Source organism: Sturnus vulgaris, chromosome Z (assembly GCF_052056855.1).
Source record: "Sturnus vulgaris isolate bStuVul1 chromosome Z, bStuVul1.hap1, whole genome shotgun sequence".
Classification (NCBI taxonomy): Eukaryota; Metazoa; Chordata; class Aves; order Passeriformes; family Sturnidae; genus Sturnus; species Sturnus vulgaris.
The window spans coordinates 64,552,329-64,565,518 of NC_142283.1; the positions used below are offsets into that span (position 1 = coordinate 64,552,329).

The 13,190-nt window shown below is 40.4% G+C and overlaps 1 protein-coding gene across 1 annotated transcript in view; it reads right to left on the reverse strand.

Moving 5' to 3' along the window:
- Positions 1-13,190, reverse strand: part of LOC148219882 (uncharacterized) — a 222,140-nt gene that overhangs the window by 65,055 nt on the left and 143,895 nt on the right. Inside the window, exon 7 of the mRNA XM_088155847.1 lies at positions 4,818-4,903. Coding sequence (XP_088011973.1) covers positions 4,835-4,903 — 69 coding nt within the window. The 3' untranslated portion in view covers positions 4,818-4,834. The remainder of the gene's footprint in view (positions 1-4,817; positions 4,904-13,190) is intronic.

The following is a 13,190-nucleotide window of genomic DNA, read 5'->3' on the forward strand; positions in this document are numbered from 1 at the left end:
CCAACCGAAAAAACTCCCCACCAGAATGATCAGCTGAGCAGGTTTATAGCTAGGTATAGACAACTCACGGGGGAGATTTTTCCAGAGCTTTTCTTTTCCTATCAGACTCTCCACTTTCACATCTTATTTTATGCAGCCTGGACGTAGCTATAAGCTGCAATGAGAATTCTTCTGAGAGAAGTTTACTTTATAAGCTTCACTATGAATGAAACATGGTACAACCTACTGCCAAAATTCTCCATCTGACATCAAAGATTACTTTAAATACCTGTCTAAGTGCTTTTAGAGAACTTACTCACAACTCAAATTCTTATGGATGCATCACAAAATTAAGCAAAATAAGTAAAATTAAGTAAATTAATTTATTTAAATTAAATTATGTACATTTTTATTAAGTAAATTAGGTTCAAAAATTACAGAAAATTCTGATAAACCATTTACTGCCAGAATATATAATATATAATATATTGTGTATATATATATATATATATATATATATATATAATATATACTGCCAGTATACATCTGTGATCAGGAGACCTCAATACAGAGACTATCTGAGCTCACATGCACTCATTTCAGAAAGGTGGGATTATGATAACTGTAATGGGCCCAAACACAACCTATCTATTTGGAGAATGGGAATAGAAAAGTATTAAATTAGCAATAAAGATAGGAATGGGTATGTGGAATAATAAATGTGTTTAACCAGTCTGGGTCATATGTGATAAAGCATATATCTTGGACTGTAATATCAACAGGAAAATGTTTTGCTGACAGATAATTGGGAATGTGTTGGTTAAAACTGGTTTCAGAGAGATTTAACAGAAATTCTCCAGTTTTTCAGCGTCTGAGTTTACAAGGAGGTTTTGCAGCCATTTTCCTTTCTTCTGGGTCCTGCCTGTATCTAGTACAGGGTCATTCTTCTTATATGAAGAGAAAGGCAGCAAAATTGGTATCTTTAGAGTGCAAAAATTAGTTTCTGATTCACTGATTTAGACCTCAAACACTTCTATTAAATGAGTTGTTTACAAAAAGTTTCTTTCTTACTTTCTTTGTGGCTTTTGCAGGTCTAAGACTAAGCCAATTGCTGTAAGAAAAGCCCTGGGGTCAGACACATTGCAAGGTTCTAAAATGTTCCAGGTCAAGAGAAAAGGAATAGCTAAAAAAAGGAAAAGGGTTTTACAGAGTTGTTATCATAGTAAGCATCAGCCCCTCCAACTCCAGGGGTTTTCCTGCTGCAACAGGACCAGTGATGGCAGCAGTGAAGCCAGCTGCTGAGCCCAGGAGGTTTGTCACCTTGTACCTGCAGGTAACATGCTTGAGAGATGCAAAAATCTGGGTACAAAATCAACATAGCCTTCAAGCCCTGCATCACAGGAAGCAGGGTGCAGAAATGTTTATGCTTCTCCCAATTCTCTGCTATCTGGCAACTCTGCACACATTTCCGCCAGGAGTTTCCAATGTGTCAGTAACATGGTGGGCTCTGAATATATTTTATGCCTCACAGTGTCAGATTAAACTCTATTATTAATCATGACAGCTCACTATGTTTCATCCTTGCCAGGAGTCTTGGCTGGCATATCCTTGTCTCTCTGTAACCAGTGCAGTATAACCTCTTTTTGTGTGTGTGTGGGCAAGGCCCCCAACAGTGCCTGAGTCATCATTTTTGCTGGTCTCCTTTCCTTCCCACTGCCTGAGTGTGGTGGGCACCCCAGAGGGCTTTGCCTTCTCCACCACACCACTCCCAAGGCACATTCCCAGGGGATAAACAATCCTTCTCACGGCACCAGCACAGGACAATTTTTGCAGATCACCCAGAATGCATCAATATAAATGCAGTTGCTCAAAATCAGGGGGACATGTGAAGGTAAAAGTACATTTTTGTCAGTGGAAAAATTGTAATGCAAAGGAGTACACTGACACTTGTTTTTCTTTAAAACTCTCACTTACCAAGCGAAAAAAATTATTGTTGTGATTCAGCCTATCCTGATCATGCACATCTGAGATGCTCAGCCTGTCATTATTAAGACATGCAAAATCTGTCAAGGCACTATAAAATTATTCCACTCCACTTCACAAGTCTTACTTTCCGTATTTTATTTTAGGAGAATGTTGGTTATTTCCTTCGCCTAAATAGCACAGAGTAACACCCATGCTTGTTGAATTGACACAATAGCTGCTTATCCTGCAGCTGCATGATACCAGGCGTGGAACTCCCATAAAAAACCTGCTATGTTCCAGAGAGTATCCTGCAGAGATTTCTGGAGCACAAGGGGCTGGGAGGCAAGGGGTGGCAAACCTCTGTACAGCATGTCAGCTCCAGCCTGGAAGTGCTATTGTAGCATCCATGCAGCATTGTGCTGTCTGTCCATGGGACGTGTTAGTGATAGCAGCCTTCAGTGGTGACTGCCCTGCTTCCAGGCTAGAACTGGCTCACCCAAAGGCATCTCACCAGCCTCTGCCCCTGCCCCCATGCTCTGTCAGCTTGGCTGCCTCTTCCACTGGGAGATTCCCAGTGAAGCAAAGATTAAACTTTGCAGAGCACCAGCTCAGCACCAGCCTGTCCCTATCTAATATGCCTTGGCTGCTGGTTACCATTTCCTCCCCAAATGTTATTTCTTATGGCACTGATGACATTGCCAATTTGTCCTTGGCCTGAGAAATACCAATAGCAGCCAGTGCTGTTATGTCCTTTCTCCTGAGGAACCCACATTTTATGCTTGCACGGACAGTGATAAACCCTGCAGCAAAGCCCTTATGCCCAATAAATCTGAGAAAAAAAATTATGGTAAAACTATCACATAAAACCATGCAAGATCACTGTTTTCACCATCCTGAATAACAGAAACAACATTATATCTAATCCATCTAGACTGGAGCTTCTTTGTGCAGCTCTGGACAAGATGGAGAGAAGAAAAAGCCTGCTAGCAGCAACAGTGACAGCTCAAACAGCACAACACAGATCTGAGCTCAGACACTGAGCCCCCAAAATGTGACAAAAGATCCATTTGTACCAGCAGTGTAACCTAAAACAAGCAACACTGCATGGCAGCGTTTCCATGACACTGAAGTCATGTCATATCGGTTGCATTCCTGTATTGCACAAGCAAAGTTTGTCATGAACCCAATGACCAGTGCTCATCAGATTGTCTTCCCCTGGTTAAAATACCCCTCAGTCCCTCCCTCAAGTAATAAAATGGAGCTGCCACCAGAGCTTGCAGTGCAACTTGCTTTGTTCAGCACAAGGAGTGCTTCAGCTCTCACCACAGCCCATTCTCCACAAAATGCTCCTCACTTTGTCAGAGACTTCCATTTGACACAAACAAAAGCTTTCATCTTTTTCAGCTGTGTCTACGCCATGCATCTGGCATGAAACTGAACCTGTATTTGAATCCACATTTCCTTAGTATCTATTTCTCTCCTGGTCAAAGAGGGAGCCCTGGAGGCTGTATCTCTTACTCAGTATTCCTACAACACCTACAAAACAGCTGAGGATTTCAGACTGTATTATCATAATAATGCAGTGCAGTATGTTCTTCCTAGTGTGTGAGGTTTTCCTTCACCACACTTTTCTTCTGGTATTGCTAAAATAGGAATGGTTTTCTGTTCAGGGGAGGTTCTGAGCTGTCACCCAAAAGTGGAAGAAATTGTTAATTTTGTACCTTTGCCTCCACAAGCCTCTGGAACAACAGCATCCAGATTAAATGTATTGACTTGCCTATTGCAAGAGGAAATTCCAGTGAGAAACCTGTTTCTACTGGTTCCAGGTGGCTAGCACAGGCATAGATCTTCATGCAGTCTATTGTTTTCTGGAGCACACATTCTTTCTTACGAAATCAAGAGAGGTTGATTCAAAATTATAGAAAGCAGAAGAAGTCAAAAGATAAAGAACATTAAGCAAAGTTAGTAAAGTGTGCAGAAGTTTTGCTTCTTGCCATCAAAATGAAAAATAGCCATCAAAATTTGAGGGGCACTAAATAGTTACTGGCTCTGATGGAGTAAGAAAGGTAAAATACCCTGAATTCATGCAACCACACTAATCTGATCTTTACCCAAAAGCACATCTAATACATAATAGGGGCACTTCCCCCATTTAATCATATGACGCAGGCCAAATCCAGCTTAAAAGATCCCCTATCACTTCATTAAATTTGGCAGATGGCTGAACAAAGCACATTGTACCATTCTCAGCTCTCAGTTATATCATTGCCACTGCAACAAAAAATGCAGCAGTATGTAGCTGGGAGATGCCTTTCCCACGTTACTTGTGTGAAGGAAATAGGTGTGCCCTGCTCCTGAAGACAAGCAAGTGAGAAACTTGTCTCTATATTTCTGCATATAACTTACCTATGCATCACTTCCCCATCTTTTCTGTGAATGTAAAAGACTAGACTCCTGCCTCAGTATTATAATCAATGCAGTCATTGTCAGGCTTAAAGAACTTGTTACAAAAAGTTTCCAAGTTGAGTGTTGCCGTATGGGTTTTCTGTACTCATAAAGACTGCATCAAAAAGAATTGGCACAGTGAGCTGTCTTGAAAATAGAGAGATGTTGTGTATTAGGCAGCTGAATAATGCACAACAGGAATGTTAAATCACCTATTTAACTCTTTCAGCAAAAATAACTAATTATGTGCAACTTCCCTTCCTCAGAAAGCAAAGTCTAATAGGAAATTATTATGCTTTTGTGCCTGTGGCCCACATATCTGTTGAAACACTCCAAAATAATGGAGAGCCCAATTGGCAGCAAAGAGTTCAGGACTGGAGATGGAAGGTCATCTTTTAAAAATAATTTTTTATATTGGTGACCCCTACCTTATTACAGAGATATCTTATGTTCCCCAATCCTTCATATTTCCCAGCTCCAAACTTTTAGTAGGAAAGGCATCATACACCATGGTCTGGAAAAAAAAAAAAAGAAAAAGAAAAAAGAGAAGTGAATTATTCTTTTGCTGTCATTCAAATAAAGTCTTACATTTTGATGAAGTCAGTGGAGAGTGGTTATTCCCACTGCATATGGAAGTTTAGCTCTCCAGCCCCAGACCACTGAATGTTATTACACAGCTGTGTGTTTGTCCACACTATTAGAGATGCTGGCCTAGCTGGATGCAATTAGACCAGAGACGAGCAGAACTTACACTGCCTATATGAAGAGACCTATTAGGTGTTCTCCTGGAATTTAAGAAAATACTTCAGTTCATCTCCCAAATATTTAAATAATGGTTTCTTTGAAGGACAAGTTCAAAATTATTTTTACTTTGCGTGTGTGCGAATTCATTACACACAATGGTAGTTTCTGTCAAGTCATTTCCCTAACCTGACCATAAATTTCCTTTTAAAGATAGAAGTGTATGAAAGAGATTTTCTAGGATATTGCTTAATATGTTCAGTGTTGTGGCCTGGAATATTATATGACCTGAAGGAAAGAGAATCAACAGTATGTCACAGTCGTTTTGATTAAAAAATGTGTCCAGATTTATAAGAATGGCATAGCTGAATTGCTCAGAGCTCTGTGGAAGGTTATGGTGAGTTTAGGAGCTGAAGACACAAACCAGATTTTTATGAGTTCTCAGTGATGCTGTTAAACAATTTAATTAGAAGGAGTCAAGCCAATATTTAATATTTCAAAATGGGCCTTAGAAGTAATTTATTTTTAGCATAGCAACATAGTACAGTCTTTGACAAATAGATCAGGTAACTTAGCACCATTACTGTATTGAGGAGGAGGGAGAAAGAAGGGAGGAGGAGGGAAGAAAAGAAAAACAAAAACCACATCAAGATACGTACACACTCTTAACACTTGCAAGCTAACAGGGTAATTGCAAGTCATCATACCCATCCTGGGCTGTCTTTATCTCATCCTGAGAAAATGCAAGATTCACTCGCCTCCTGAGCTAACAAAATCCCAGTTTGCAGCAGCTTCTCACTAGAGTTAGGAGGGCAAGAAAAAATACCCCAAAGTTAGCAAAAAAATGTGTCAGCTCCCACCGGACAAAAGAAAAATCAGACCTTGTCTGCACACACAGCAACAGGCAGTGACCTGTGTTTCCTGTCTCACTCCACACTGTCTGCTCACAGATGAGGTGACTTTGCAGTGACTTTTCATTTCCCAGCCTCCAAAGAAGCTACAGAAATCTGTGTGTTACAGAATGTAATTAAGGGGGAGATAGGCAAACTGAAGACTGGGTACAATTAAATGCTGAAAGGGAATGGAGCAGATCTAGATAAGGCCACTATATGATGAGACTATGTTTATCTGTCACATCATTTACAGTGCTCAGGCACTTAAAGGAAATAAGTTATGACAGAGTCCTTAATCCTTAATGTTAACCTCTGAATAGCCAACACAAAAAGTTTTATCAAATAAGAAGAAAGAAGTATTTCACCACAATCACATCTTCACACTCACTTGGTCTTGGAGAAGTGTAATTACATATTATTTCTGGAGTTTGGTACCTTAGGGACTTATCAAACAGGAAATTATCTAATTGCTAACTGCAAGAAACAAATTCTGCAAAGCTGCTCGGAATTGCTGTTCCTTCAGAGCAGAATGCAGTTCAAAATAGAAGTACCTTTTCAAAAGAAAAGAAGTAACTCTATTAAATAATCCTACATGAGATTGGATGTGCAAGAGATAAAAGATACAATTAAAACTGATTGTTTTCGTTTTAGTATTAATGGAACTCGAACAAATAGACAGATGGAAGGAAAGCAGAATAGGCACAGAGTGTAGGATTCTCCCAGCACTGTACACCACAGCTATATTCCCACTAATGCAGAAGGGATGGAAATGATCCTTGTCTTCCTGTGAGAGATCTTCACATACAAAGAGTACCTGTGGTTTCAATGAGTCTTAAAGTATGAAGAGGGCCTAGTAAAAGCTTTTTCCGAAAGCAAAGGGCTGCAAACAGCTCAAAATAATGATTTCCAGCTTCACAGTGTCAACAGGCTCAGGAATGGTGGAAAAAGCTGTAGAATAACATCTTAAAAACCTAAAATTGACTTATGGATGGAATGTAAGCCAGAAGATGAAAGCAGTGGGACATACTTCATTCCAGTTTTGCAGAAAAAGTCCCATGGGGATTAAATCTGACAACGCCAAATCCATTTTCCATGGCAGGGTTATGCAAACGGAGCACACAGCCAGCACTTTCCTAGGGAATCTGGTCTCAGCCTTCACTGGGAAGAGGCCTTGTGGAACCGGAACAAGGCATTCCAAGGTGGAGGTGGGGCAGGCTGTTCCCCTTGCTACAGAGCTGCATATTTCCACACCCAGAGGTGATGTTTAGGCTCGGCTCTGACTCCAGCTGCTCGGTTTGTTTTGGGGAATGCCTCAGGAGAGTAAGAGAGCTCCTAGCACAGCAACAGCCACACGGATTCCCAGCTCACTCCCAGGTACATGCTGCACACACACACACACACACCTCCAAAGGCACCTGTGTGCAAAGAGCCAAGAGCCTGGCAAGGGCTATGGGACCTGGTAATGCATCCATGAGAAAGATGATAATTTAAAAGGCAATATCAATTTGGTGTGTAATCAGGCTAAGATCCCTAATTTTTGTCCCCAAAAGGACTAATCACCATCACCATAAATGAAGCAGAGAGCACACTTTCAGTGGCAACTCTGCATGGAAGAAGAGTGCCACCTTCCTGTTTCTAAACCAGACCCTCCCAAATCCACTTCACCAGCAGCCTGCCCTCCTTCTGCAGTTTTTAATACAGCCAGTTCACAATCCTACTCTTTCACGGTTTTAATAGACAAGTTATCATTGAGATACAAATGAAAAGCAGGAGAAAACTACAGAAAAGAGCATGGATATGACTCCAGTGAAAGAGAAGGGCTGTGTTAATTTGCCGGAAATTCCATTTTCTCTCCTCTCTCTCAAAACCGTGTACAAATTAGACATTTACATGATAGATGAGTATGTTCCTTTCTTAGGGAAAGTACTCTGCTGGAACTCAGAGCTGGGGTAAGTTCCATGTAATGTGGCCGTTGCCAAGGAAACTACTTGTTCTTAATTGAATAGTAGAGAAAATATTTGTGTAACTTATTGGCACATAAATTAAGGTTGCCCTTGAGCAGCCTTAAACTCACAAAACCTTTTTTTTTTTAAACAAATTGTCCTCGTTTCTTAGATTTTCTTCTAATGTGCAAATATCATGGAAGAGTCACACCACATAGGTGGCCTCTTCTCTGACTCTGACCACTGCTAAAGTTGCACAATGCTTAACCTCAAGACCTACAAGAGAAAAATGTTTATTATTACAGAGGCAATGAAAATACAATCCAAAGCAAGTATGGGCTAGGCAGGAGAAAGGTAATAAAATAAGCTCTTACAAATAAATCTTCTCCCAAATAGACTGCCATTTGATAACAGTGATGATAAACTCAGGTTGCCCACACTGGTATAGCTCCACCAAAGTCAATAGATTCATGCTGATTTAGATCTGCTGAGCTTTTTACTTATATTTTGTCTTTGCTCTGCCACAGCTTTTTACTACATAATCAAATTACTGTTGGTTTCTAAAGGACAAAAGAAGTGGGTTTCTAAAACAAGGGTTTACTTTCATGCAAGATCTGAGAGTCAGAACAGGCTAGTTAAGTTAAGCCATACTCTGCTGCTACTGATGTAAAGGATCCACAGACTTTGCACAGCCTCTTAGCAAAGGAAAATTGGGACAGACTTGGACTACATCGCTTTACCCTTAACTTTCATTCCCTGAATGCTGCTGGTAAACAGGGGAGCATCATGGACTGGCTATACCAAATGTTGAAGGTGATTTCTCAGTTAAGTAATTCTTTTTCAGTTATTCCTGGCAGTAAAAAAGAAAAGGTCTTAATATCTTGCTTTTCAACAGAATTTTCAGGAGAGAGGAATCTGGTAACCAAGTAGATTATAGCGCTTGAAAAATATGCATTTTTACTTTCTCCCATACATAGGATGCTCATCAAATACCATTTATAATATTTTGAAACATTGATGTCTGATTTAATTGAAGCTTCTCTGGAATGATCTCATTAAGTACATCACAAAAAGGAGGTAATAAAATAAGGGTAATTAGATTTGGAACTTGTAAGAAATCAGTTAACACCAGCAAATATTAAGATAAACTATTTAGCTTTCTTTTGGTAAATTGTCTTCCTTTGAACCATGGTCTTACTATTTCAGAGATGAGGAATGGTTCTTCCATTTGTCAGGTTCTTCAGAACACTAATTATCATCCTGGATTCCAGGATCCCCATGACATAGCTGCTATATTAGAAGTCTGCAAAAATGCCTTCAAATAATAGACCAGTGCCATATTTCTAGTATTTAGTCCTTTGCCACTCATTCATTTCATTTGCTTTATAAAATATGACTTTTAAAGTTCAAAAAAAAGCAGATTCTTTTTTAAGTGATTCCTCTTTCCACTAAAGATGAGGGAGGATAGTGATAAATGCAGTGTCCTTTCACTCAGTGATAAGCCACTGCAGCGTCCACAAAATCAGGTAACTGAGAATCAAGTCTGCTCAGTTCAGGATTATGTTCCTGTCAGAAAAACCCGCTGAATAAAATGTAGCAAAATGGTATCTGACCAGGGCAGGAAGCCCAAACAGCATCATATAGGTGACCTTGTCATTTATGTTGAACTTGTATTAATAATGGTCCTTAACAAGCTGTCAATCTCTAAGGAGAGCCTTTTGTGCCTTTTCCCTGATGCTTTTGTGTTCGCTTACTCGATGGCCACAAATCAGCCCTAGCTGAGTTGCGGTCAGTCCTAGGGCAGCTTGGGAAAAACGAAGCTTCTTTCTCCTTGTCTTCCCTGTGCTCTTGCTTTTTTCTCCTTTCTTTGCCTTTCACTGCCACACAAATCATAAAAATTGCAGGCTGGGGTCAAGCTGCGTAAAACAAGCAGATAGGAGTTTCCTCTTTGTTTCAGTGCAGAGCACAGATGGGAGGAGGGAAACTGCTGTTCCATTGAGATAACTGCCGGATAGAAAATCTGAAAGTATCTCGATGACACTGGGAAACAGGGCATTTTTCAGTCAGTAGGAAACCCAAATGGATTTCTTGGTACCTGCTGAACAGTAATAGCAAACAACTCACTGAGTACTTGAGCTCTGCTCCACTTCTAACTTTTTCTGTAAAATGCTTAATAGAAAAAAATAATTTAAAAATACAAACCTAACCAAGACTAACCAAAAACCACTACACTAAGAACTAGAAAATAATCTAAAGGTTTGGACAGGCTACAGGAAAGCCCAGGACCTTCAAAACGTTGCAGCAATCAGTGATCTTCCATTCTACATTGCTACTCATTCATGTCTGCTGGTGACCTATTCCTGGACTCCAAGCAACTGAAGTGCAGAGTGAGAAATGCAAAGCTTAACCTAAATAAAGACGCTGGTATCAGCTGCACTTTCAGAGCTGTGTTCTCAGTTACTTCAAGATACAGAGACACAGAGCAAACGTCTCACTTGGCACATTAAAGGCGCTGTGAGGCTTGTCTCAACACTCATCACTGTGTGTGATCCATCTCTTCAGACACAATATAGGAGTTCATCATGGTGTAAACTCCAGCAGGCTCTGGACACTGTGAACCACAGCATCTCCTGCATCTTGTAGGCTCCAACCTGCCTCTGCATGCAATCTGGGTGGATGCAAGGCTCAGCCAAACACACCCCATCCCTGCAGGCTTTGAGCTCTGCCTGCACCCTGGCTAAGCAGCGCTGTGGACAGACAGCATGGGAGTTAGGGACGGTGGGATCCCTGGCCTGGGGATGCCCCTTCCCACCCCAGCTTACAGCGTGGTGCTTGTGACATGTGCTGCCTGATTGCTCCTGCTGGGCTTGGTTGCACCCTGTGCTCCAGCATGACGATCAAAGCAGTACACAATAATGAGGGTGTTTGCAGAAAGGCTTCTGCTCACTCTACCCAATCTCACTAGAGTCCTTTAGGGCATGTCTAGTTTACCGTGTTTTGCATTGAAAGAGATAGTTATGCAGTGACTGCGATACCAGTTAGGACCGTGACAACTCTTTTGACATTTCACTAGTCTAAAATCATAGTTGTAGAGGATTTTAAGTACTTGGGCAGCTGGCAGCTCTCATGAGAGAGGTAGAGGTGGGTGGAAGAGAAGGATGAGAGAGAAAATATGCCTTTTTTTTCCAGTAAATTCTTACCCAGCTTGCATGCAGCTATGCCAAATGACCAGGAGCATGGCTGTCCCTGCTTATTAGAAAAAGATACACTTGTCTCTTTGATATAGAAATTCAGATGATTTTTGTTAACCATCAATATTTTGGTTTTTCCCCTACCCTTGAGTATGCATGTTTCCTGTTTGGAAAGGAGACACTTCTTATGAAAATTGTATTTGCCCTTGAATACTCAACATCACAAAAATAACTTTAAAACCGCAGTGTAATGGTTGAGACAGAAAAAAGCTAAGTATCATCTCAGCACTGACACACAGAGGACAGCAGATTTGCAAGTGAACCACATTTGGTTTGTGCAGCAACTTTTGCCCAGATTATATTTCTTCTTTTTTTTTTTGTCACCAATATGAGCAAACCATTTTCTCACTCTGATCCCATGCTCTGATTTTGCTCCCACTGGGATAATAATCCATACCTTCATTTTGGTACAGTGAGAAGCATTCAATTTGTGCAAAGTGCTGTGGCATCTCAGATGAAAGGGCGTTTAGAAGTGAAAAGTATTTTATTACCATTGTTATTGACTTGTTTGAAAGGCAAACCTCAGCCTCACAAGACTCTACTAAACAAACACAACCGAGCACTTGAGATGCAGCAAAGCCCAATTCAATTACAGAAACCACCTCTACAAACTATGCGAACTGAACAAATTACTAAAATCCAAATTCCACCTTTCATCGTTAACAAGCTTAGTGAAGTGATGAAAGTCTTCTTTTCCCTTGCTTGCTTTAGCTACATGTAGTTTTTTTCATAGTCAAGCTTGTTCCCTTTTCAGCTCACTTCTTTTGTGTATTTCCTATTACATGATTTTTGAAAAGGAAGTGGAAACAGCAGCTAACGGTAGTTACCTTCTTGTGTAGCAGTGTAACAAAAATAAAAAGCTGACAGAGGAGTCTTCTCAGCATTTTGTTTTGCCCAGTGATGTGCATTCTCATTCTTGTTCCTTGAGCCACACTGTCACACGTAAGGCAGCTTCTGTTTGAAAAGATGCATGGGAAAGAGTTGCTTGCCTCATTTCTAGCTCTCATTCTTCTACAGCTTTACACACACACACGAATAATCATGTTGTGCTTCTATACCTTATTCTAGCAGCTGACAGATTGAAGAAAACTAGTGACAATGTATTAATTACAGTCACGCCTTGAACTAGCCAAGGACCAGCTGGCCGATCTAACTGCTGGTAGCAGACAGCTGCATGGCAGCAGTGCAAGACTCTGCCTCCCACCCTGGCTTCACAGGTCTGAGCCACTGCTCATCCTGAGGAGGGCAAGCACAAGCATTGCACAAAACAGAGGAAAGGGATTGATGCAAAACATTGAGAACTACTGGCTTACAAGAAAATCACTCTAGTTGTGACCTATATTACATCTGACACCAGATATTCAAGGTTAAAAAAAAAGGCTTGTGAGTCATCAGTTGATATTCACCCTAGAGACAGCTGGATAAATGTTTTCACAGACACCACTACCAAATGAAATGAGAGCACTAGTTCTCTTGATTTGTTTTATCTATCAATAAGGCATTAGGCATTTATTACAGAAGAGGAATAAACAGGTTCATCCTCCTATGCACTGAACTGGATAGTTTAGTGTATTTTCTGATTTTAGCTTTCATGTATTGAGGAGTGTGCTCCACTTACTAGTGGGGTTAAATGGAAGCAGAATTAGGTTTCTCAGACCAAGATGGTTATTATGGCTTTTTACATCCCCTCAACATATCGGTATTTACAGTCTCTACTTTTTTTTCCAAACTCCGATTTAAAATATTTTAAACCTAGGAAGGGAAGCATATCATGTATGGAACTTTCATATACAGAAAGCATTCGTTATAATTAATCTCTTTTCACATGCTAAGTCATACTCAGAACAAATGCAGGGCTCATAGCTTTGCAGCAAATTACACTGCTGTTTCTCAAAAGTAGGTACTAGGTTTTAATTTGTTCAGGGTAAAATGTGAAATGGCCTGTAGGTAGGATGCTGAAAGATGCAGATTTT